Source organism: Anoplopoma fimbria, chromosome 20, assembly GCF_027596085.1.
Source record: "Anoplopoma fimbria isolate UVic2021 breed Golden Eagle Sablefish chromosome 20, Afim_UVic_2022, whole genome shotgun sequence".
Classification (NCBI taxonomy): Eukaryota; Metazoa; Chordata; class Actinopteri; order Perciformes; family Anoplopomatidae; genus Anoplopoma; species Anoplopoma fimbria.
In genome coordinates, this window is record NC_072468.1 from 22,021,005 (window position 1) to 22,042,538 (window position 21,534).

Sequence of the window (21,534 nt, forward strand, 5' to 3'; positions counted from 1 at the left end):
CACAAACTGGGTTTAAACACCAGCCTTGAGCCACAACGGATGATGGAAACTATCTACAAGTAAATCTTAATATTTGTCGTCCCTGGTTACTGGTGGGCGGACTTGCCTTCAAATAAATATATTAAAACTGACATATTTGTCTTTGACTTGTAGCAGATTAACACTTCATATCTGTAAAAACAATATCACTAAACTACATTAAACCTGCTACACCACTGCCTCACTACTCTGAGCTGCTGACCTTGCCCTGTGACCTCCTCGTTTCATTAAAAGTGTTGACAAGTTGAACACGCTGCATATCTCTTCCGCGAAAAAGTGTGAGCACGAAGGAGGGCACATTTTGACCAAGACGGGGGTTGTAGCTTCTTTTGGAGGTCTAGTTCGAGACCAGCTACCTGTAGTCCTACTGGAGATACACGACTTGAAATGATCGATGTCTGCTGATGCCAGTCACAGCAGCGACTGATTCCAGATCCTTGAGAGGTAGGCTTTTTTATTTCTACTGTACGAAGCTTGAATAATGTTGTACGAACAATTTGTGGGAGACAATTTTTGTATCACTTCAACTTCACTAACACCACAAGTAACTCTGGAAATGTGAGCATCCAGCCCTCAAGCTCAGGTTTGTTGGGTAGGAGTCAAAGAATACATTTCCAATGTCATATTTTGACATATGACGACTTAAATACATATTTATAAATTCTGAATGAATGGATTATATTTATGGGTCATTTGCTCTCACTCAGAGATATTCTATCAAAGTGGATTCTAACAGAAAACAAAGATTTTAGCAGCTTGTGAATTTAACTCAGAAACCATGATTTTCATATTTGTCTGTTGCGTCTTGGGCTGTTGTGAGCAGGTTAGGGGGTGTAATTCAGATATTAACAAAATAATAATAATAATAATAATAATAATAATAATAATATACAATGGTGAAATATAGAATCGTTTCTGCAGGGATTAAGAAGAGGGGTGATCTTACCTGTGGGATCAATCTTTTTCGCATTGTCTCCTCTTCCTCCTCAGTCGCAGTTTGCTGAACGTCCAGCAGAGGTCAGGCATGTCGTACATCAACGCCACCGAGCTGCAGTCGCTCCTTCTCTCCTTCCTGCAGCACTGCCTCAACAGGACAAGCATACTGTCCCCACAGTTGCCTCAAAACTACACTACCCAGCAGGCTGCCCACCACCTGTCTGGAGCTAGGGTCCACGCTGAGTCTCAGGGCATGATGTATATCCTTCTGGTGGTCGGCATGTTCAGCTTCTTCACATTCGGCATCATGCTCAGCTACATCCGCTCCAAGAAGCTGGAGAGTTCTCAGGATCCGTACCACCAGTACATCGCCCACGACTGGACCAAGGCGACGACTCCGTCCAGGGCCGTCACTCAGGCGCTGCACAGGGAAGCTGCAGGGAACGGAGCCAGCAGCAAGGAACCCATCGTCATCTGCAACCCTGCAACACTGGAGCAGCTGCCAGACTAGAAAATGACATTAAGCCAATTCAACATTTTCCACATTTAAAAGATGTAAAACTCTGTAACACAAGATTTTTTTTGATTACCTTTTAACGTTTAATGTCACACGGCAACCACAACTTACAGTGTTAGGTTTGAATTTCCAGATCACAAAAATGTCATAGAAACAACATGATCATAAAATTGTCTTTCGCTGTAATCTACGTTGTCAACACGTGCAGCTCCTGGGACTTAACGGTCCGGTAACCATGATTGACCAATAATGTTCTTCCCCAAACACCTGCAGACACTCACACATATCTGGACAATTACAGCAGAAACACTGAGTAGAACTGGTAAAGTAGCACCATTGTCTCAGACTTTGATTCAGAGTTTTTAGAAATAAGTGGTTGAACGAGTCTTTCTGTAGTATTATCCCATGGCCTGTAATGATTGGTTAAAATTAAAAGAAATAAATAAACGATCTAAACTTAAATCTTTTTCTGTTCACTAAGATTCAGAGGTTTACTGTTTCAATCTGAGCAAATTCTTCACCCAGGACATCAGGCCTTGTTCGGTATTTTTATTCTTAGTAAGTGCGTTGGCTCTTTTCTTCTCCTCCTTCCTCCTCTCCCTCTCCTTTTCTCTCTCTCTCTGCTGCTCCAGTCTTTGTTGGTGAGCTCCTTCCTCAGCACGGTCCATCTCTCGTGACAAACTGAAGTGAACCATTTGCATGTTGAGCATCGGTACGATGAGGTTGTAATTGTCCACCGTCTTGTTGAGTTTCACCAATTCCTCCTCTACGGATGCACACAGCTGCTCCCATTGGCTGTGCTGTTTGGGGGTCATGGGGTCACCGAGCCTGGCCCTTCCGGCCAACAACCTATTTCGGACCTGAGCAACGGTCTCTCGGATGTCGCGTTGTGTGACGACCCAGGCTGGCTGGTAACCATTGTCTATGAGGATGCGGTTGAGGTTGTGGGTCATAGGATCCGCGTATGGATTGTACTCAAACTTGTTGAGAGGCTTTCCAGCTCCACTCAGGTTCCTGAAGTCTCCTCGGGCCATGGACTCCTGGATCAGGTCCTCCACAAGCCGTTCCACAGCCTGGGTGATCTTGATCTTTCGGCTGCGCTGACGTAGGTCCCGTTCCACCAGCGCCCCCTCTGCGGCTGCTGCCCTCTCGTGCTCCCTCTGCCGGTAGTCCAAAACCTGCTCGGACGCCCGGTCCACACGAATCTGCCGGTACTGACGCTCACGCTGGCTGGGCGTGCCCGAACCCACACCCTCGTAGCTGAGGTAGTGTCTGTGTGGAAATGCTTTACCTCTGGACTTATCCTCATCTTCCATTTCCTTCCCTCCGTCAGGTTGCTTGGTCTTGCTCTGATGTGTCAGCACAGCACGGTAGGCCTCCTCGACCTGAGCAAACAGCTTTGCGTCGGCAGTCGGAGCCCCCGAGTCCGGGTGATAGATTTTGGCTAGGCGCAAGTAGGCCTCTTTCACCTGCACAGGGCTGCTGTGTCCCTTGTCGGGCAGTTGCAGAAGCCTGTAGCTCTCTTGCAGGCTGCGGCTGATCTGGTGCATTGAGCTGAGCGCTCTGAGCAACAGAGGCCCTCGAGACGGGACGAGCAGAAAACGGCCATGGTAGAAGTCGCTGCGGGAAACCAGGAGGTGGAAAGTGCAACTCATTTCTGGCACACTCCTGTGGATTTAAAAAGCAACTTGTTTATAAAGACAGCCAGTCATGTAATTGATCTCCAAAGAAAGGTAGCTCATTCTCTCAGGTAGGAGATACCTTACGGAGATAACAAAGTCAATCTTTTTTCAGGAAGAAATGATGAATCTGAATAGAAGAGTAGTACAAATGGATGTTTTGCAATCTGGGTTAATAGGGTTTGGATACACAATCTAGTTTATCTATTTTAATTTTTGCTCTCGTTTGGGGTGAATTGTGTCTCAATGTCATTTATCTGACCAATTTGGGGGCGATAAAGAAAGATTGATTGATTCAAATAAAGAGGGTACATCAGTGTTTTTCACTGTTCATATTAATGAAATTCCTCGTTAGCACATTTATAGTGCTGGTAGTACATTTTGAACAATATTTAACACTTTAAAATGACCCTTATGTTTCGTTGACTCTATATCTTCATTGCTTGGGGCCTCACAGACCCCTCAGCTGTGTGTGTTAACATATTTGCATAAGAAAGCATTTTGTCCTTTAAATACTTTGTAAATTTCTACCTTTTTATTAAAACCCAATTTGTCTAACATTACTGGAGTGGTAACCCTTCTTTTAGCCACACACTGGGATATATGCATCTGATTAAAGTGACAATACACGTACATTACTATAAGTTATAAAATAAGGATATTTGTCATGTTTTTTTTATGTAAATGTGGCTTTGCATTGACAAATATACTGCATGTTACATTTATTTACCACCAGCCAGTTAAAGAAAAATAAATGTTATTCTTCAATTAGACCCCGAAGTTGAGCAAACTCTTTAACAGAATTAAAAAATGTGTGTGGCGTTGCTGCATAAAGAGTAGTGTCAACAGTAATCACACATATATATATATATATATATATATATATATATATATATATATATATATATATATATATATATATATATATATATAAATATATATAAATAAAGCATATGAAATGAAATATGACATGTGATGCATTTAAACATGCTTTAAAAATAGAACAAAACAATCACAGCACATGCACATTTTGAGACTTCCCCTTCAGCGGACGGGCTCCAGATTGCACGATGGTCACATAAATCCACATAAATAACTGGTGACTGTAAACCCTAAAGAAACCCAGGAGGTCACCTGTGTGTGGCTTGTTATATGTTGTTATATACGGGACCTTCTTCTTCTTCTTTTTCTCCTCTTTTTTATGCATTTGTGTTCTTCTACCGCCCCTGTCGCCCTGGCAGCACTGCCACTGAAATGTTAGTGCACCTCTATACTAAGTTACCTGCATCGCTGCAACATTTTCACTTTACCAATTGTCTAATATATTTAACAAAGTAATAACTCCTACGTTTGTACCTTCAAATAGGTCATTTCTTTCATTTTGAAGGTGATATTTTTCTCAATAATTCCAGACAATTCCTGATGTATTCTGGAAATCTCTGACTTCACTCAAACTAAAAAATCTAACATTTTTATTGTACCAATTAAGAGATATTTCAAAGTAAAAGCTCTACATTTGTCCTGAGAAATATCTAATAACTAATGAATATGTCATGTGCTTTAAAATGTGTTCTCTCAATGATTCCAGACAGTGACTGATGTATACGTGTTCAGGACATCTTTTTATAAAATATTTTTATATCACCTTCAAATGAAAGAAATGACCTATTTGAAGGTACTATTAGTTTTAGTAGTTAGAGTTATTACTTTGTTAAATATAATATTTAAATGCGTTTACCATGAGTGTTAGTATATAGGTGCACTAACATTTCAGTGTCTGCTGAGTTGACCGCAGGCCAGGAGGAGGTACAGGAAACGTAGTTACTGGAGGGAAAAACGACCCGAATGATGAGCAGACTTCGACTAAAGTCCTGTCAACTATATGATTCATGATTTGCCGTCATTAGATAAAAAAAAAAAAAAAAAAAAAAAAAAAAAAAAACTATGGACGGACTCTGACAGCTGAAGATACAAGCTGCTTTAAAAAGGTTTGTAAATCAGCATTTGACCGCTTTTTTCTTACTTTCGCTTTATTGTTTAAACATCCTGTCGAGCTTAACTAATAACAGACTAATGCACTAATAACATAGTTACTAGCGCAAGTTTTGATTTGCTTTGACAGTTAACTCAAACAGAAACCAAAATATAGTTAAAGAAAGCGTTAAACGAGAGAAAGAAAGAGCCCACATAAAGTAAAAGGAGAGACTATCTCAATCTGTATCAGCTTGAACGTTACAGCAATGTTAACATTAATTATATTAATTTATTAATAATGCTTTAGGAATTATTATTCAGTGATCTAGCCTATTTATAAATATATACAACTCTGAAATGGCCCATTCTTCACTTTTACTCTTTACTCGGTTACTTATGTACTTTTACTTGTAACAGTATTTCTACTGTTCTATTACTACTGTTACTTACGTTAAAGACCTCAGTACTTCTTCCACCACTGATGGATACTCTAATTGTTTTTTTTAATGTTATTTAATTGAAAAGCAGATATAAATTGAAATTGGTAACTTTTTTACCCTCAGTCATAGTGTAAGTCATTTATCAAGCAGAAATGCCAAAAATCTCTGTTTTAAGTTACAAAAATGCAAAGATTTGTTGCTTTTCTCTGTCATAGTACTGGAAATTAAATAACTCTGGGTTTTGGTTCACTTTGGGCCCTATGTTATGGGCCTTTTTCACAGTTTTCTGACATATTGTAGACCAAACAGATTCCTCAAAAAGTAATCAGCAGATCAATTAATAATTAAAATAAGAACTACTCTCACACGACTGTACTACTGTCATACTGTTCCTTAATCACTGTGTTGCCCTGTCTAACATAACTACTGTGTCAGGCTGAATGAACACAATATTGTAGCCTTAAATAATGCCACACACTGCTTTGCCTTTGTAGGTTTTTGGTGGATAAAAGCTGTGCATCAGAAGCTCATTTAATACTATGTACTTCTATGGTAGCTTATTTTTGCATGGACCTTAATAAGCTGTTTAAGATTGACACATTCCTTCATTTAAATTGTTTTATTGATTTATTTTCTGGGGCTGAACATTTGGTGTTGTCATTTAAGTGAGCCTCACAATTTGTGGTGTATCTGATCCTTAAGAAAGACAACGTTTTGCGTACCATTTAAATGTATACTAGACGACAGAGGTATGCACAACGTCTAAGACCAATATATTGCTCTGAAGTCTTCATTTTTACGTATATTTTTACAGCTACTTCATCCTCAGGTGCAGCAACTGATGCGAATACAATGGCGGAAGGTCGGTGCACAGGTATTATGATTCACAAGAACTATTCACAAGAACGTGCAACATATTGAACCAATGTGGTAAAAAAACATAGTCAGTGTATAAAAGAAAGAAATATGTTCATAAAAATGTATATATAAACAGTGTATAAACATTGCATAAAAACGAAATATTTGATTTTACTCTGTAGCGCACTAATTTATGCAGCTAAAAATAGTCAATAACAAATGCATTATTTACTCCTGTTTCGCTAAGGTTGGCAAAAAAATAAACTACAGTGCCTAGCAGATTAGAACCTCTAAGATCCCAAGAGGACAGACAAGTAACAAAGTAAAACAGGGAACACTAAACATGTTACCAACAGAACATAACCTAAAGGCAGGGCAGAAATATGTGAACATAATATATATTTTATATTGTTCTGTATAATGTCAAAGAATAATAGTACATCATCAGGGGCAAACATGCTTTGATCAGATCTTTAAAATGTGTGTATATCGCAACAACAAATACATCTAAAACAATCAAACACTGTTTGAAAAAGTACTGTAAAATAATTTTCATATTTCTTTTCTCCTCAGAGAAACAGCAGTCTGTTCTGATCCAGAGAGTGAGTAACTTCACACTGCTCTTACTTCACACAGTGCAGCTTCAATTCAGCAGATGAAGACTGAAACTCGTCTCCATCTTGATTATTATCGATAATACAAACATCGGGAGGACTATATAGAACATTCTTCTTGATTTGTTTTTCTAACTTTGACAGAAAAATAAATTCACAGTATTTATAAAAAATATGTTTCTTACTTTGTTATATTAGAAGAAAAGCCACTCTGTTATAAAATCAAAGGCTCATTGCAGTTTTTGTAGCAGTCTTTGATAGACCCAGGAAGTAAAATATAGTCATAACCCTGTTTATGAAAATAAAACACTTTGAAACAAGCAGTTTCTAAAAACCACATGAGATCTTTTGGACAAATATGATCAATTGCATCATTACTGTGTGATATGTCTGATCTACCCATGAATATTTCCTTTGAATTTACCAGGTGGAAATAATGGAGTCTGTTATAGAGCTGCTTTTGGAAACACTGACACAATTGACAGACACGGAGTTCAAGAGGTTCAGGCAGTTTCTCCTGAGTGAAATTGACTTTGACAGACCATCCTCAAACATCCCATGGAGGCTACTCATGATGAGAGACAAGGAGGACACTGTGTTTTTAATGGTGCTGATCTACGGCGCACTGTCTGTAGAGATGATTAAGGAGCATTTAAAGTATATGAGGAGGACTGATCTGGAAAAACGTCTTCCTTACAGAAGCCCTTTACGCAAAAGTATGACTTTTTATTATGTAGAAAAAAATTCATTATGATGTGTAGAAAATATATTTTATGACTATGAATGGGAAATATGAAAAAGTATTAGAGATGGGGTGAAAATGTATTTATGACACTGTGGAGAATGTTTAAGTCTAATTGTGTGTACATTTTGACAAAGCAATATATCCTGATAATTATTCTGAGATGTAAAGATCAATAACTCGTGAGTTTTGGCACTTTTTTCCGCAGAGAGACACCAATCTGCACTGATCCAAAAAGTGAGTTAAGTCACCGCTTTCATTCAACAGATGCAGGTTTAAAGTTTCCGTCATCTTGAATATGCTGCATTCAGGTCAAGCTGAGAACAATAATGATAAATCTTTACCACTTTGGATGAGATTAGCAAATGTCAGTGTGTACATTCTTCCTGACTTTTTCCCTCATTTGTTAAGAGAACCTGAAAAGTTTATCCATCAGAAAAATCTATTTTACTGTAAACCATTTTTGAAAGCATTAAACATAATATAACATGTGTAGCCCACACCATCAATTCCAATTTGTGATAGAAAAAGATTATCATTGCATACCCCTCTAATGTTACATCTGAGGATACCTTTGCATTGTAGATGAATTGGGGGTTACTAAAATATAAAATTACGATGTGTCTAAAGTAAGTTTCAAATTTAGGCACATTATAATAGCTATACAATAAGCTAACTTGGCCAAAAGCCCAAATGTGTTACTTACTGTAGACACATCGTGTTTTATATTATCAGGGAAGGCTACTACGCATAAACATTGTTTCTTTATGCCACTGTGACTCATTTCAGAGTTGCAGCCTGTAAAATAAAATAAAAGAATTAACTAGTTCATAAGAATTAAAGGGAAGAAGGAATTGGGAATAGTTTTGATTTTTGACATTGTTTTTCTCAAAAAAACAAATTTACTAATCAATAAAAAGTGAGCTTACCGTAATCAATCCAACAGTAATTGAAAAATGGATCAATACCTCGTGTGATCTAGCAGAAACACCCACGTCTACTTAAATTAATGAGATGAAAGGAGACCCACAAATGTATTAATTATTGCAGGTAGCAATGATGACAGCTGTGAAACAGGTGCTTTTGGAAACCCTGGATGATTTAAGTAACGACGAGCTCAAGGAGTTCCTGGAGTTGATTGTCTCCCAGAATAATCTCCCAGGCATGTCATGGATGATGAGTAACACAGCAGACATAGTGGAAGAGATGGTGGAGACTTATGGCCAACAGTCTATGGATTTAACCAGGGAGGTTGTAACGAAAATGAACAGGACTGATCTGATGCAAAAATTGTCCAAGCCCAGCTCAGGCCTCAAAGGTAAGGTCACATCACGTAATGAAATGTCTAATAAATACATTTTAGAATCATAATAAAAAAAAGTAAATCTGCTTGAGTACAACTTGTGTCATCACCAATATCAAATATGAAAACTGGGGGAAGGGATCAATAAATTGTTAATGAAATAATCATCTAAATCAACAGAAGTCACCCAAAAAGTTCAATAATTTTAATATTTGTTGCAAGTTTTTTATCTTTATTTGAATACCTCACCTTGTGAATGTGTTTATGATTTGATGTGAATTTGTTTTATTTTATTTCCTTTTAAATTCACTGAGCATATTATAGTTGATTATAATCTTTATATTAAATTTGATTCTAACCCTCTGAGTCACCCTCTAACCCTCTTTATTTTCTCCTCAGAGAAACACTCTGTGGATGAACATCAAGCTGCACTGTCAGAGAGAGTGAGTGAGTCTGACTATACACATCACAGCTTTTTATTGAATAGATGCAGATTGAAAACCACACTCATCTTAATTTTTAGAAATGATGAGTAAACAAAACCAATTGACATACTGTAAATTGGATGGAAGGTTTCTTTAAGCCACTTTTACAGAAACAAGATGTTATGTTAGATCAATCCTTAAAGGGTTAACAGATGATAGGATACATATTTTGCTTTGATGGTATTAAAGAAATAAATACACATACATGGTTTGCATTTGTATTTGTATCATTGTCTTAAAATAAAAACATCTATGCTCTACGTCTAAAACAATGACAATTATACAAAAAATAATTATACATTTGCTTAACATATTCTTTGATTTTTTTAAGTAACAATTGCAAATGTGAAAAAGGTTCTTAAAAACTCACTCAATGATTTGAGTGTCGAGGAGCTCGGGAAATTCAAGTGGTTGCTGCAGTTCACGTGCTTCAAGAAGGGGCTCCCTCACATCTCATGGAGCCAACTGGACCGGGCAGACACTGTAGATGCACTAGTTAATCTGATGGTGGAGAACCAGCAGTCTGTGGAGGTGACCAAGGAGGTTTTAATGGACATGAACCGGATTGATTTGATGAAGAGGTTGTCAGAGACCAGCTCAGGACTCAAAGGTCAGAGACAGAACACGGAAACTCACATTTCACAACCATATGTTTCTCTTTTTTAGTTTATAATGAAAGTGGGTTAAACTTTATTTATTCACTAATGTGAAATGCGACACAAATTAAGTTGTAGGCAGCAATGCAACAACTCCACATGCATTACTTTGACTGAAGACATCATTGAGTTGATTCCAGCCTCTTTGATTTTATTATTGTTTACCGAGTCCATTTTTGTGTCATTTTGCAGCAGTGAATTCTTTGTATGTTTTTTTCTTTAAAAGCAACGCAACTTTATTTAGGAGGTGCAAAATATTAGGTACAGTTTACAGTGATCAAGGAAATATAAGTTTTTTTTGTCAGACTCTTTAGAGATTTTTGTATTATTTTGCAAGGAAGCCTTCACATTACGTTCAAATCTGACTAACGTTTAAATTACGATTGTGAATCGGTCAGTCATGAGTAATTTTTGATTTTCTTTCTCCTCAGAGAAACAGCTGTCTAAACCGATCCAGAAAGTGAGTAGTGGCACATCAGACACACTTTAAGCAACACAGCTTTCATTTAATTATTACAGGTTTAAAATGATCCTCATGTTGACGGTTAAGAGGAGAAAAACATTTTTGAACCAGAAACATCACATGTGATCAGGTGGCTCATTCCTGCTTTTGGTGGCACAGTGAGAGTTAGAGACAGTCAATAAAGTACAAATAGTGATAACCAGGTTATTGAAATAAATCATATGGTGTAAGGATAAAGCAACATAAATTAACACACAGAAATATTTAAAGAAACAGTGTGTAACATTTAGTGTGGTAATTAGCAGAAATTAAATATAATTTTCATAAATATCTTTTCATTAGTGTGTAATGAGGTGAAATTAAGAATAGTTATGTTTTATTTAGCTTAGAAAAAGCCATTTATATCTACATAGGAAGAGCCAGTTGCGTTTTTACATTTTCAGAAGGTAGGGATGGGTACCTTTTACCTGGTATTAAACTGGCCCCAGTGCTTTTTAAATTAAAGGCCGAAGTATTGATAAGCTCCGACGTTGACTTTTAAAAGTACTTTTAAATGTTTTGGTATAATTTAATATCACGCTGCATCTCCTCTGCTCTCACAAATACACAAACATACACATGAAGTGGTGGAGACTCTGATGTGAAGCAGGTGAAGTGAAGATTATTCAAGTAGACAACAACTACGCTCGTTACTGTTACTGCGATAAAACATTTGTGAGTAAAAAGCCAATACTTTATCATGACATCTGTTCAACAAGCATGAGCATGTAAACAAAAGCGAAACATATTTAATTTGGCTCCGTCCGCAGTGTCTCGTCCACCACCGCTATGTTTACACAAGCACAGCACCAGAGCTCGGCCAAAAGCACTTTTCGTTTTACAAACAAGATAAACCAACAGTTATCTATTTGGAGTCCAACTGTTTGACTTAGTTTGTTCTTCTAAACGTGTCTACTGAGACAAAGCAGACAGGAGGAGGAGGAGATTGATACTGACTGAGGTCTGTGTTCTTCATTCTTTACAAACATTTAGGAATGCTCATGTTTTAGACATTTAAGATGTTTCCAGTGAGATATTAATGTTTTTATATAGTGACATTGCTGTTGTAAACATTACTGTCGCTGCTATAGAAACAATATTTAGGTATATTTAAAATATAAATTCTAATCCTGTTCTGAATTTATTTGTTTTAAAAATGTTGGTTTTCAAAAGCTATTATTTAGTCATTAAAAAGAACTGAGTTTTGATAAGAGTAGCTCTTAGTAGTTATAGGATCTTTAAGATATCTATCCCTACCTGAAGGCCACCTAAGTTCTTGGAAAGGGAGGGTTGAGCAGAGGGGTATTTAGTTGGTTTTAATCTGCAACTCAACACTAGATGTCACTAAATCTCACACACTGTTCCTTTAATAAAATCATCCTTTTGACCAAATTAATGATTGTGCCCTAATGTGGTTAGAATATTAGTTGTAACAATACTCTCATGACTTAAATGCAAATAAACTAATGTTTCCTCATCAAAGTGGAGATATTACATCACTGCCTTCTGACTACTTTGAATCCATCAGGCGGTAACCATGACATCAGTTGAAGAGAAGCTTTTGGAAACAGTCAAAGATTTGAGTTCCGGGGAGCTGATGGACAGAAGAGATCTGTTCCAGGGCTTATCAGACACCAGCTCAGGATCCAAAAGTAAGTTTTTTTTAAATGTGGACAGTCTAGCAGCCATTAGAATTCCTGTGTTTGTTCTGAATGTTATATTTATGTTTTAGCCATGCATAGTGGTGTCTGTCGGTCGGCCACTTTGGTCCAGACTTGAATATCTCAACAACTATGTAATGTTGAGCAAAGTTGGGGAGAAGCTGGAGACATGGCAGTCATCCTTAGTGCCATGTTGAGAACGTTAGCATGCTGATGTTAGCATTTAGATGAAAGCACCACTGTGCTTAAGTACAGCCTCACAGAGCCGCTCACATGGCTGTAGACTCTTAGATTTGTAACATTGTCTTCAGTAACAATAAGGATCACAATAAGGCGGCTACAGATGCATCCATTTGTTTAAGTCACCATCGGCTGAACATAAGAAGCTTCTCATCGATAGACAAATCATAAATACATTCTTAATTTCTACAGAGAATGAAGGATACTAGGAGATATGGGGTTTGGGGATTCTCCACGATGGAACATTTGGAGTTTTTTGACAAAAAACTATGCAATTTCACATCATTTTGGACCAATGTTATTCCCATACGTTAAGTCAAGCACAGAAACCAAAAAATGTAACTTGCTATTGTTACATCATTATTTAAATTTTTACACATAGGATTTTATATATCAGTATAATGTGATTTAAAAAAATCCTTTGTGTCTTCACAAGGGCCTTCAAAAAGCTTGGAGCCTGTGGGCTGTGGAAGCAATGTTGTAAGAACTTACTTTTCTTTTTGTTCATTTATGGTATGTAGTAAAAAGAAACATCTTTACAATTTTTTTCAAAATGATTGTGATCTGCAGGAGGACTCCAGTGACTGGACCAAACTTGAACCTGAAGTGGACAGTACAGGTGCAGATGAGGCTCCAATTTACAGGTAAAAATAATGTCCTAACTATTGCGTCACAGCAAACTGGAGCTATAGGGAAACTTGGTTCTTGTTTTTTTTTTACAGAAGAAAAGTAAAACATTTATCTGTGCTGTTGCTGGTATTACCAATGTAATATATTAATTGTAGTGGCAACACTTTTCACACTCGTTTCTTTTCTTTTTCACGACTTAGCCTACAGTCTGAAGCAGGAAGCTTTGAATGCAACGTCTCGGGCTTTCGCTGGATCTGTAAGGAAAAGGTCAGCTTTAAGTACCAGTTTTGCTCTTTGGAGGAACACATGGAGAGGATCAAAAGCATGCAATACATGCCTGCAGGTCCCCTAATGGACATCACAGTCCTTGCTGGGAGGTTTTTTGAAGTGTACCTGCCACATTGGATCTGCATAGGTATGTGGACCTAAAGAAAATATTAACATGAAATTAACTGACGTTTTAAATTTCAGACAGCATGTGTACAAAAACTGATGCAGTCCTTTTCTCCTCACTAATTGTCTGTGCTTTTGTTTTGTACAGTTGACAATCCTACCATATTAGACAAGTTTGCAGTCCTACACATAGATGACTGTGGAGATGTTGTGGAAAACGTGTCTGAGGTCACATCGTCCCATGTCAAGCTGTCTGAACCAGTTTTCTCTCTAAGAATGGTCCTGGTGAGATTCGGCCTTTCAATCGAAGTAAACTGTAACGTGTCAATATTCAAGACCGACATATCATTCCTCACACTCCATGTTTATCTGATCCCACGTGATCCTGGTCTACAACAGGTAATTTCATATATAACTGTCAACACCAATTATAATCAGATTCAGAATGGCACCACAAATAACTATAAAAAATACACAACACAGATCACAGTGTAGCAACTTTGTGTTGAAAAGTTGTTGTCTTTTTTCTTTACAGAAATTGGAGCAGAGGGAATTATCCTATGGATACAAAGTAATCCGAAAGCCACATCCAGAGAAGTCCCTGAAAATGAACGATTGGTTCATATTAAGCACAGATTTGGACGGTGCAGAAATTTGTCCTCAGGTATGTTTTGAACTGCTCGTCAATCTCTGGAGTGAACTGTGGATCCAAAATTACTGAACTTTGCTTTCACTTACAACATACTGAATGGTAACATACTGAAGTCTAATTTTCCTAAAACATTTGTGGTAGATTTCAAGGCTCTCCACACAAGCTGTGTGGCACTATAGGCTTGTGTCTTTCTCCAGCTACTGTAGTGATTAAATCTCAGAGAGCTCAAGACCTGTCCAACCTCAAGGATAGCTTCTGTTCCAGTCGCCTGCATTACACAGTGTTATTTTGAGATATTTGTTTTAACAGTCTTTCTGAATAAAGATATATTAAAATATGTTCACCACCATTTTACCAATATTTTAAAATATACAGCAGTTATTTTCATATATTTTGACACAATATTTTTTAAACACGTTTGGAAATCATGAGGAAAATATATTCTGGTGCGCTTGAGGGCAAAGTCTAACTTATTTCCATTTTTTGTATTTCTTCCCTTCACAGAAATTAATGCTCAGGTACGAAAGCACAGAGCCAAATTTCTTTGAAGTGTTCATTAACAATCCAGACACAAACTTCCATCTCAATCTCACAAAGGAAAATGAGCGTCAACCAGTATGGACATGTGCAATTCGAAAAGGTCGGTTTAAGATAATATTGAGAATTCATCTACACTGTATAAATACCGCTTTCATTTTATTGAATATGCATCATATGAGATAAAGGCAGTAAATCCGCTACATTCATATTTTCTTTATGTATGCATTTTATTTTCAGATGAATACCAAAGCACTGTTCACATACAAGGTGAGACATTTCAAATGATTCATATTAGGAAGAAGAGCACTTTTGAGTGTGTAAAAGCTCTGCTCTGTCCATCAGACAGACACACCCGTCAAATAAATATCTAAAATAAAGTCAGGACCAACACAGCGTTTTCTATCACCAATACAGTTAAAGTCAGAAAGAAGTTATAGGGTAGGGGAGACAACTGATAAAGATAAAATAAGATAATCCTTCATTAGTCCCGCAGCAGGGAAATTTACAGGATTACAGCAGCATAGAATATAGTGCAAACAAGAGACATTATAAAAAAACAAGATCAAAAGAAGTTTTACAAATAAGTAATAAAACAGTAAAGAATATTAAATAAGTAAAAAAAGTAAAAAATCCACAATAACTAAAATATTATATATTATATATACACAGAATAATGATAGTATTGCACAGTGTATTTATATTGCACAGAGTGCAACCAGGTTACTTAAGATGCGATTCCAATTCTAGATACTTTTTGTCAAATTCGGAGAACATCTCACGGTCCGCAAGCTGTTTGTCCTGTGTGTGCGCCATGGCTCTGTAAATAGGAAACAAAGGGGAAAGGCCATGGATGTATAAAGAAAAAGTCAGTGGGAGTGAGGAGGCAATTCTGATGAAGCACTGACGAGAAGGGTGTATTTGTTTGGGTGTTGGTGTCAAATGAAGCTTAGCGGATGTTCAGTCAGGAAGACTGACTCTCCACTCCTTTTCATTCATAATCTCATCACTCTCTCCCTGTGACTGCTCTATCAGCTGATTGTGGGCGTTTACTTAAAGTAAACCAACCTGATTTTGCCACGGTTTCCTAGTGGCTGTCAAAATTTAAGAAACGTGCTTTCTGCTGCTGTCAGTTGTCATTTTAGCACAATTCAGATGCTAATGGAAAAAAAGTCCTTACCCTTTTTAACATCTTGTTGTTGATAACGAGCCAATCTTCTATTCTGACTACGATCCTTTTCTGGGATAGTCAGGACTTAATTCCGATGCTCAGCCCAGCACAGGAGCACTCACCTAGCGCTGTGCAGCGGCTCCCCCTCAGACGAGCAAGAAGCCTTCTGGTTCAGCTAGAAGATTGCGGTTTTATTCCAGCATTAAGCTCTCCCAGCCTCCCAGTTCAGCAGTAAGTCTTACAGTTAGCCGTGATCCAGTCGATCCCTCCCCGGTGCCCGCGCCGGGTGGGAAAGGGCAAAGAAATCAGGCTCATCCCAAACTCCACCGGTAAAGAGGAATAATGTCGTTTACTGTACTCTTTCTCCACCAGAAACTCCAGGCCCATCTAATGCAGACAACGCTGTCATCGCCACCCTGCAGTCATGGGTTAGCTCCATCCACACCACCGATTCTTGCCTTCAATCCCTAGAAAACGCTGGAGCTTCTACATCATCATCAGGTACCATGGCCACCACCCAGGACTCCATGCGGCAACCAGCTGTCATGCTAAATCAACTTCACAGGATAGTTTCAGGCTCCTCGCTTCTTAAACTGATCATTCCCCTGACAAATGAGAAACCATGGGTCCAGAGACACGTCTGGAGTTCCCGGGCATCACTCTTGATTCAATCGAAAACGTCCCTTTCAGTCGCCAAAGTTGAACGCATTCGCAAGATTAAAGATCATATTACACAAAAAAGAAACATAACTAAGCAGAAGTTACACTTCACTAAAGTTTAGTTTACACTTGCTGTTGGTCCGCAAGTGGTTGCGCGCAATCACGTGACTGTCACAAAGAGGTCACTGATAAAAACTCTACATTTCTGGGGATTATACAAAATAGGCCAATTCTCTTTTAAATCTTTGGAAACAGGGGGTCTTAAAATCTTCATATAAGTAAATATTTTGCATCTAAATCAAATAGTTTTTAGGTTATTCAACTTTTTGTTTCTTTAAAACCTGCATTTAATACTTGACTTGTTTTACCGGGCTGGTAAAAATTCAGGTAATAAAAAAGTCCATAAATATGAGATATGAATTATCAGATAAATACAATCCCTCATCCTCATTGTGGAGGTTGGTTTATGGATTTTGCATTTACACCTACAGTCTATGGGTTAGATGTTGTCTTTTGATTCTTCACAGTTCATTGGGTTTACCCTTCATGCCCTCTGACGTTTCCGATGAATAACTGGAGCACATCATCAGAGTTTAACAGCCCCGCTCATGCTTGGAGCTTGCAAGCCGTCTTGATTCGGAGGCTTGTGCTAAGGCGCAAGCACGAGTATGAACAATGCTTTACTCTCCTGCTTGGCCATCTCAATTTGGCCTTTCTTTCTTCTCCAAAGATATCATGCCTTTCATGAGAAGCATCACGTGGTCATCCGTCACACATAACTTTATTATCTCAGAGGAGGAGTTTTCCCTTGCTCTGTTCGATTCAAATTTCATTAGCCTTCTATCTTTCCTCAGATGTGGTGAATTTACTACGTCTTCAAATCCTTTAACCCAAATAGAGACATCACAATTTCCTATCCGGCCTTTCATCCTAGCCATTATAGATTTCTCATAAACACTCCAAATGTGGAAGTGCTTGAATTGTGGCTCGTCAAATTTTCTTTTTTGCCCTTTTAAATCTATGGTTAAATCTAAGTACCTAGGTTTAAGACCCATCACTTGCTTTAATTCTCTTTATTTCTTACCCAGAGAATCTTCCATAAATATTATATGAATCATCAGTTTAAATCCCTCATCATTTCAAATGAATCCTTGGGTTAGATGCAACATTTGTTCTTCACAGTTCATTACTCAGGGCATAACTTTTATAGAGTTTAAGGGCTGCTAGCTTCAACTCTGCAGACCAGGGCATCTATGAACATCTATCCCTGCAACAAATGGGATCTCAATTGGTCATTCTTTCTTCTCCTTCATGCCTTTCATGAGAAGCATCACCCCGAACACAATAACTTTATTATCAAAGTCTTTAAATGCTCTGTTCGAAAAAAAATTTCATTAGCCTTCTATGCTTTCCTCAGATGTGGTGAATTTACTACGTCTTCTAAATCCTTTAACCCAAATAGAGACATCACAATTTCCTATCCGGCCTTTCATCCTAGCCATTATAGATTTCGTCATAAACACTCCAAATGTGGAAGTGCTTGAATTGTGGCTCTATAAATTTATTTTTATGCTGGTTAAATCTTTGGTTAAATAAGTACCTAGGTTTAAGATCACTGTTTATTTCATTTGTTTCCTTTATGTTAATTGAATGTCATTTAAATAATCCTTGCAAGCAACATGTGTTCATTACTCAGGGCATTATTTTACCTAAGGTCTAAACTGACCATCTCTCATTATCCCTGGTCAAATGTGACCATCTCCTCTGCCTTCATTTACATCCTGGTAAATCTAAATCCTTAAAAAGAAAAAAAAATATATGTCTGGTCAGTCATTCGTATAACTGGTGATCTTGTTTCCTGAGTTAATTGAATGTCATTTAATTAGTCCATAGCATGGTTAAATATCTCATCCATGTGAATTATCACTGAAGCTACTTCATTTTATTATTTCCATTAATCCCATTAATTTTATTAGACTAATGTGACTTGCTGGTTTATCTCATTTCATATCCTGCGAGAAGCAACATGTGTCCTGAGCATTAAGGGCATTATTTTATGTCCATTTCTGGTCGTAAGATCCATGCAAATGTTCTTTAATTATCACTGAAGCTACTTCTTGCAGTCTATGGTTTAAGTGGATATTATTTCATCACTGTATAATCCCATTAATGTTTATTAGACTGGCACTCCATCTCTCATTCTCTCAACCTGGTCTAAAGTGACCATCCCAATTTTTCATTAACCTTCCTGGTTAAAGTGAAGTCTCTACCTTCAAAGTGACTTCATTTACCTGCAAGTGACCTCAAACCTGGTCTAACCGTTTTAACCCAATTATCCATTTTCCATTTCCCTTTTCTAATGTGACTGTTTATCATTTTCCGGTCGGAAGTGACATTTTTCTTTCCTGGTTGGAAGTGACCTGGTTTATAGTGACCTAAATTTCCCAATTATCAGGTCTAACATGACCATAAGTGCAAGTTCATCCTAACAAGTTTTACCCGTAACCTATCTCTTATGACTAATCTTCTGTTTCTGCTTATGAATTCTCTGTGGAAGTAGGTAAGGAATTTGTTTTACATATTTTTTATAAAAGAATTCTCTCTTTTTGGGGGCTTGTGCCTTGCTGACCTCAGCATCACTGCCCTTCTCTTATACCGCTTCGCTATGTACTCCAATCTCCAAAGACTTTGTATTATTCGTTTCTTATGCATGTGTAGTAAAACCTTTTTTTTTTGTTAAGTCTCTCCTGAGTAAAATGAAGCTTAGCTGAAGTTTAGTCAGGAAGACTCTCTTTACACTCTTTTTCATTCATAATCTTAGTCACTCTCTCCCCGTGACTGCTCTATCAGCTGATTGTGGGCGTTTACTCAAAGTTAACCAACCAGATTCTGCCACGGTTTCCTCAAGCCAATGACATTGTGGCTGTCAAACTTTAAAAATGTTCTCTCTGCTGCTGTCAGTTGTAATTTTAGCACAATTAAGAGGCAACCCTCCTCCACCCGTCAACTCAAGTCGTCAGCAGTCACAGCACATCTTTCTCCAGAATCTCTGACTCCACCTTATAGTGCATCAATATTATCCCACCTTCATTCCCAGTGCCTGCACATTGTAGAGGCAAATAATCAAATTCCCCATAGCAACTGGATTCATTATACATCAAAACATATTATTAATCTTAAAGCCTTTGCAGCATATAGACTTATTACCTGATGGTAACAAAACAACGTCCTGGCGAGTCTGTATGTGTGTGTTCATATTCCTCAAATGAGTTTGAATATACATTGTGCCTTCGGAAAACAACCAATACTATGAATTTAGATTCAACCAAATCAAGCCAATAAAATGTTCAACTTTCCAACTCAAAGAGTAATAAATAATTTGCGCAGATGTTCATGTTAATTTTTTTCTTTAACAAAATACTGATGTCATCCCCTAAATGAATTTATTTTTCATCCCATCTTTCCTCAGGGGAACACTTTGTGAATGAACATAGATCCGAGCTGATCGACAGAGTGAGCAACATTGAGGCCATTTTGGATGAGCTCCTCGACAAAAAAGTCATCACACTGGGGAATTATGATGAAATCTTGGCCATCCCTACCTCTAGGGGTAGGATGAGGAAGCTCTACTCTGGTCCCCTGAATTCTGCTGGACACGACGGCAAAGAAGTCTTCTACAAACTCCTTGAGGAAAAGGAAAAATATCTTATTGCTGAGCTTAAGAAAAAGAAGTGAATCTTGTGGTGAATATCATTTTTAGACCAAATATATAGTCTTACTGAGCCCATTTTTTATACGATAACAATGGGGGAATTTTAATGTTAATGCTATGTCCCTCAGGGGGTTTTCTAAAAAAAAAAATTGCTTTTTCAGCTCTATGCTTAAACATCTGTTTCCCCTTAATTTTACGTTGAAATAAATTGAAATCTGAGTGAGGTGTGGTGCCTCCTCTACCTGATCAGTGAGGCTCAGGATGAGATGAGTTTTCCTTCAAGGTTCAAAACCAGATTCAGTAAATGTTTATCAGACAATCGTAAGAAATGATTAGAGGTTCTCACCAGACATGTAATGTTTTTATCCAACAAAGAACAAATGGAATGAAAGTCTGTTTTCAACCTAATTATTTGTTGTAAATTAAAACACGCTTGATCATGAATATTATGCAGTATATGCTATGTCTGTCTCTGTGTGTGTGGAGGGGCGTCGCTCCTACCTGGTCTCCTCCTGATTACGACTCATTCACCTCACCTGTTCCAGTCTGCTCACCTGTTCCATTTTCTCATATACTCAGCTGAATATCTGACCCAGCTTTCCATCCACTCATCAACAGATCATTGTTTGCAACTACCAGGGTAGTTTGTAGTTCTTGGCCGCTCAGTAAATGTGTTTTCTGAGTTTATTCCTTGAGTTATCTTTGCATGTACTTACCCTGTCTCTCTGTGCCTCCAGGACCGTCCTCTCCAGTTTCCCAGCCTGCCGGTCTCGTCAGCTCATTCCACAACCTGCCAAGCTCACGCCCGCCTTGCTCGGATCACTCATCCACCACCACCACCACCCTCGGTCTCCGCTGCTCCATCTCAGCCCTTGTCATTTTCACCGCCCATTATCCATGAAATAAACCCTTCCACTTCTCTTACTTCCCTGGTCTGTGTGTGGGTCCAAACCTACAGACCTAAACCTCCCTGTGACACAACAAGAATAAGTTTACTTTTGGAGGGTTTTCTATTTGGAAATGTATAGAAATGTATAATTAAATCTGATTTTTATGTGTGGTTCTTACAAAAAAGTATAAGAGGTAAATCGAATGATGTTATAGAGCTCATCTTTCCCTCCAGGTTTTTTAAA

General features: G+C 37.9%; 2 protein-coding genes across 3 annotated transcripts; one reads left to right on the forward strand and one right to left on the reverse strand.

Moving 5' to 3' along the window:
- Positions 1-1,617: 1,617 nt before the first annotated feature.
- On the reverse strand, positions 1,618-10,019 carry dnajc28 (DnaJ (Hsp40) homolog, subfamily C, member 28). 2 transcript variants are annotated; one of them, XM_054620880.1, is made up of 2 exons: positions 9,958-10,019; positions 1,618-3,160 (listed from the first exon to the last, which is right to left on the reverse strand). In XM_054620880.1, exon 2 carries the CDS (start codon positions 3,145-3,147, stop codon positions 1,984-1,986), a length of 1,164 nt encoding a protein of 387 aa, XP_054476855.1. In that variant the 5' UTR covers positions 3,148-3,160; positions 9,958-10,019; the 3' UTR covers positions 1,618-1,983. The 2 variants fall into 2 exon arrangements, with proteins under 2 accessions (XP_054476855.1, XP_054476854.1); XM_054620879.1 differs by lacking the exon at positions 9,958-10,019 and adding an exon at positions 4,193-4,324.
- LOC129109338 (NACHT, LRR and PYD domains-containing protein 1-like) lies at positions 5,089-16,732 on the forward strand. Its single transcript, XM_054621374.1, has 19 exons — positions 5,089-5,159; positions 6,400-6,459; positions 7,017-7,045; positions 7,485-7,773; positions 8,008-8,036; positions 8,850-9,117; positions 9,502-9,545; positions 9,942-10,197; positions 10,675-10,703; positions 12,274-12,397; positions 13,083-13,126; positions 13,217-13,290; positions 13,477-13,691; positions 13,818-14,068; positions 14,205-14,333; positions 14,826-14,961; positions 15,099-15,128; positions 16,402-16,530; positions 16,647-16,732. The coding sequence occupies exons 2-19, from the start codon at positions 6,438-6,440 to the stop codon at positions 16,730-16,732; spliced, it is 2,184 nt and encodes a 727-aa protein (XP_054477349.1). The 5' UTR covers positions 5,089-5,159; positions 6,400-6,437.
- The last annotated feature ends 4,802 nt before the right edge of the window (positions 16,733-21,534 follow it).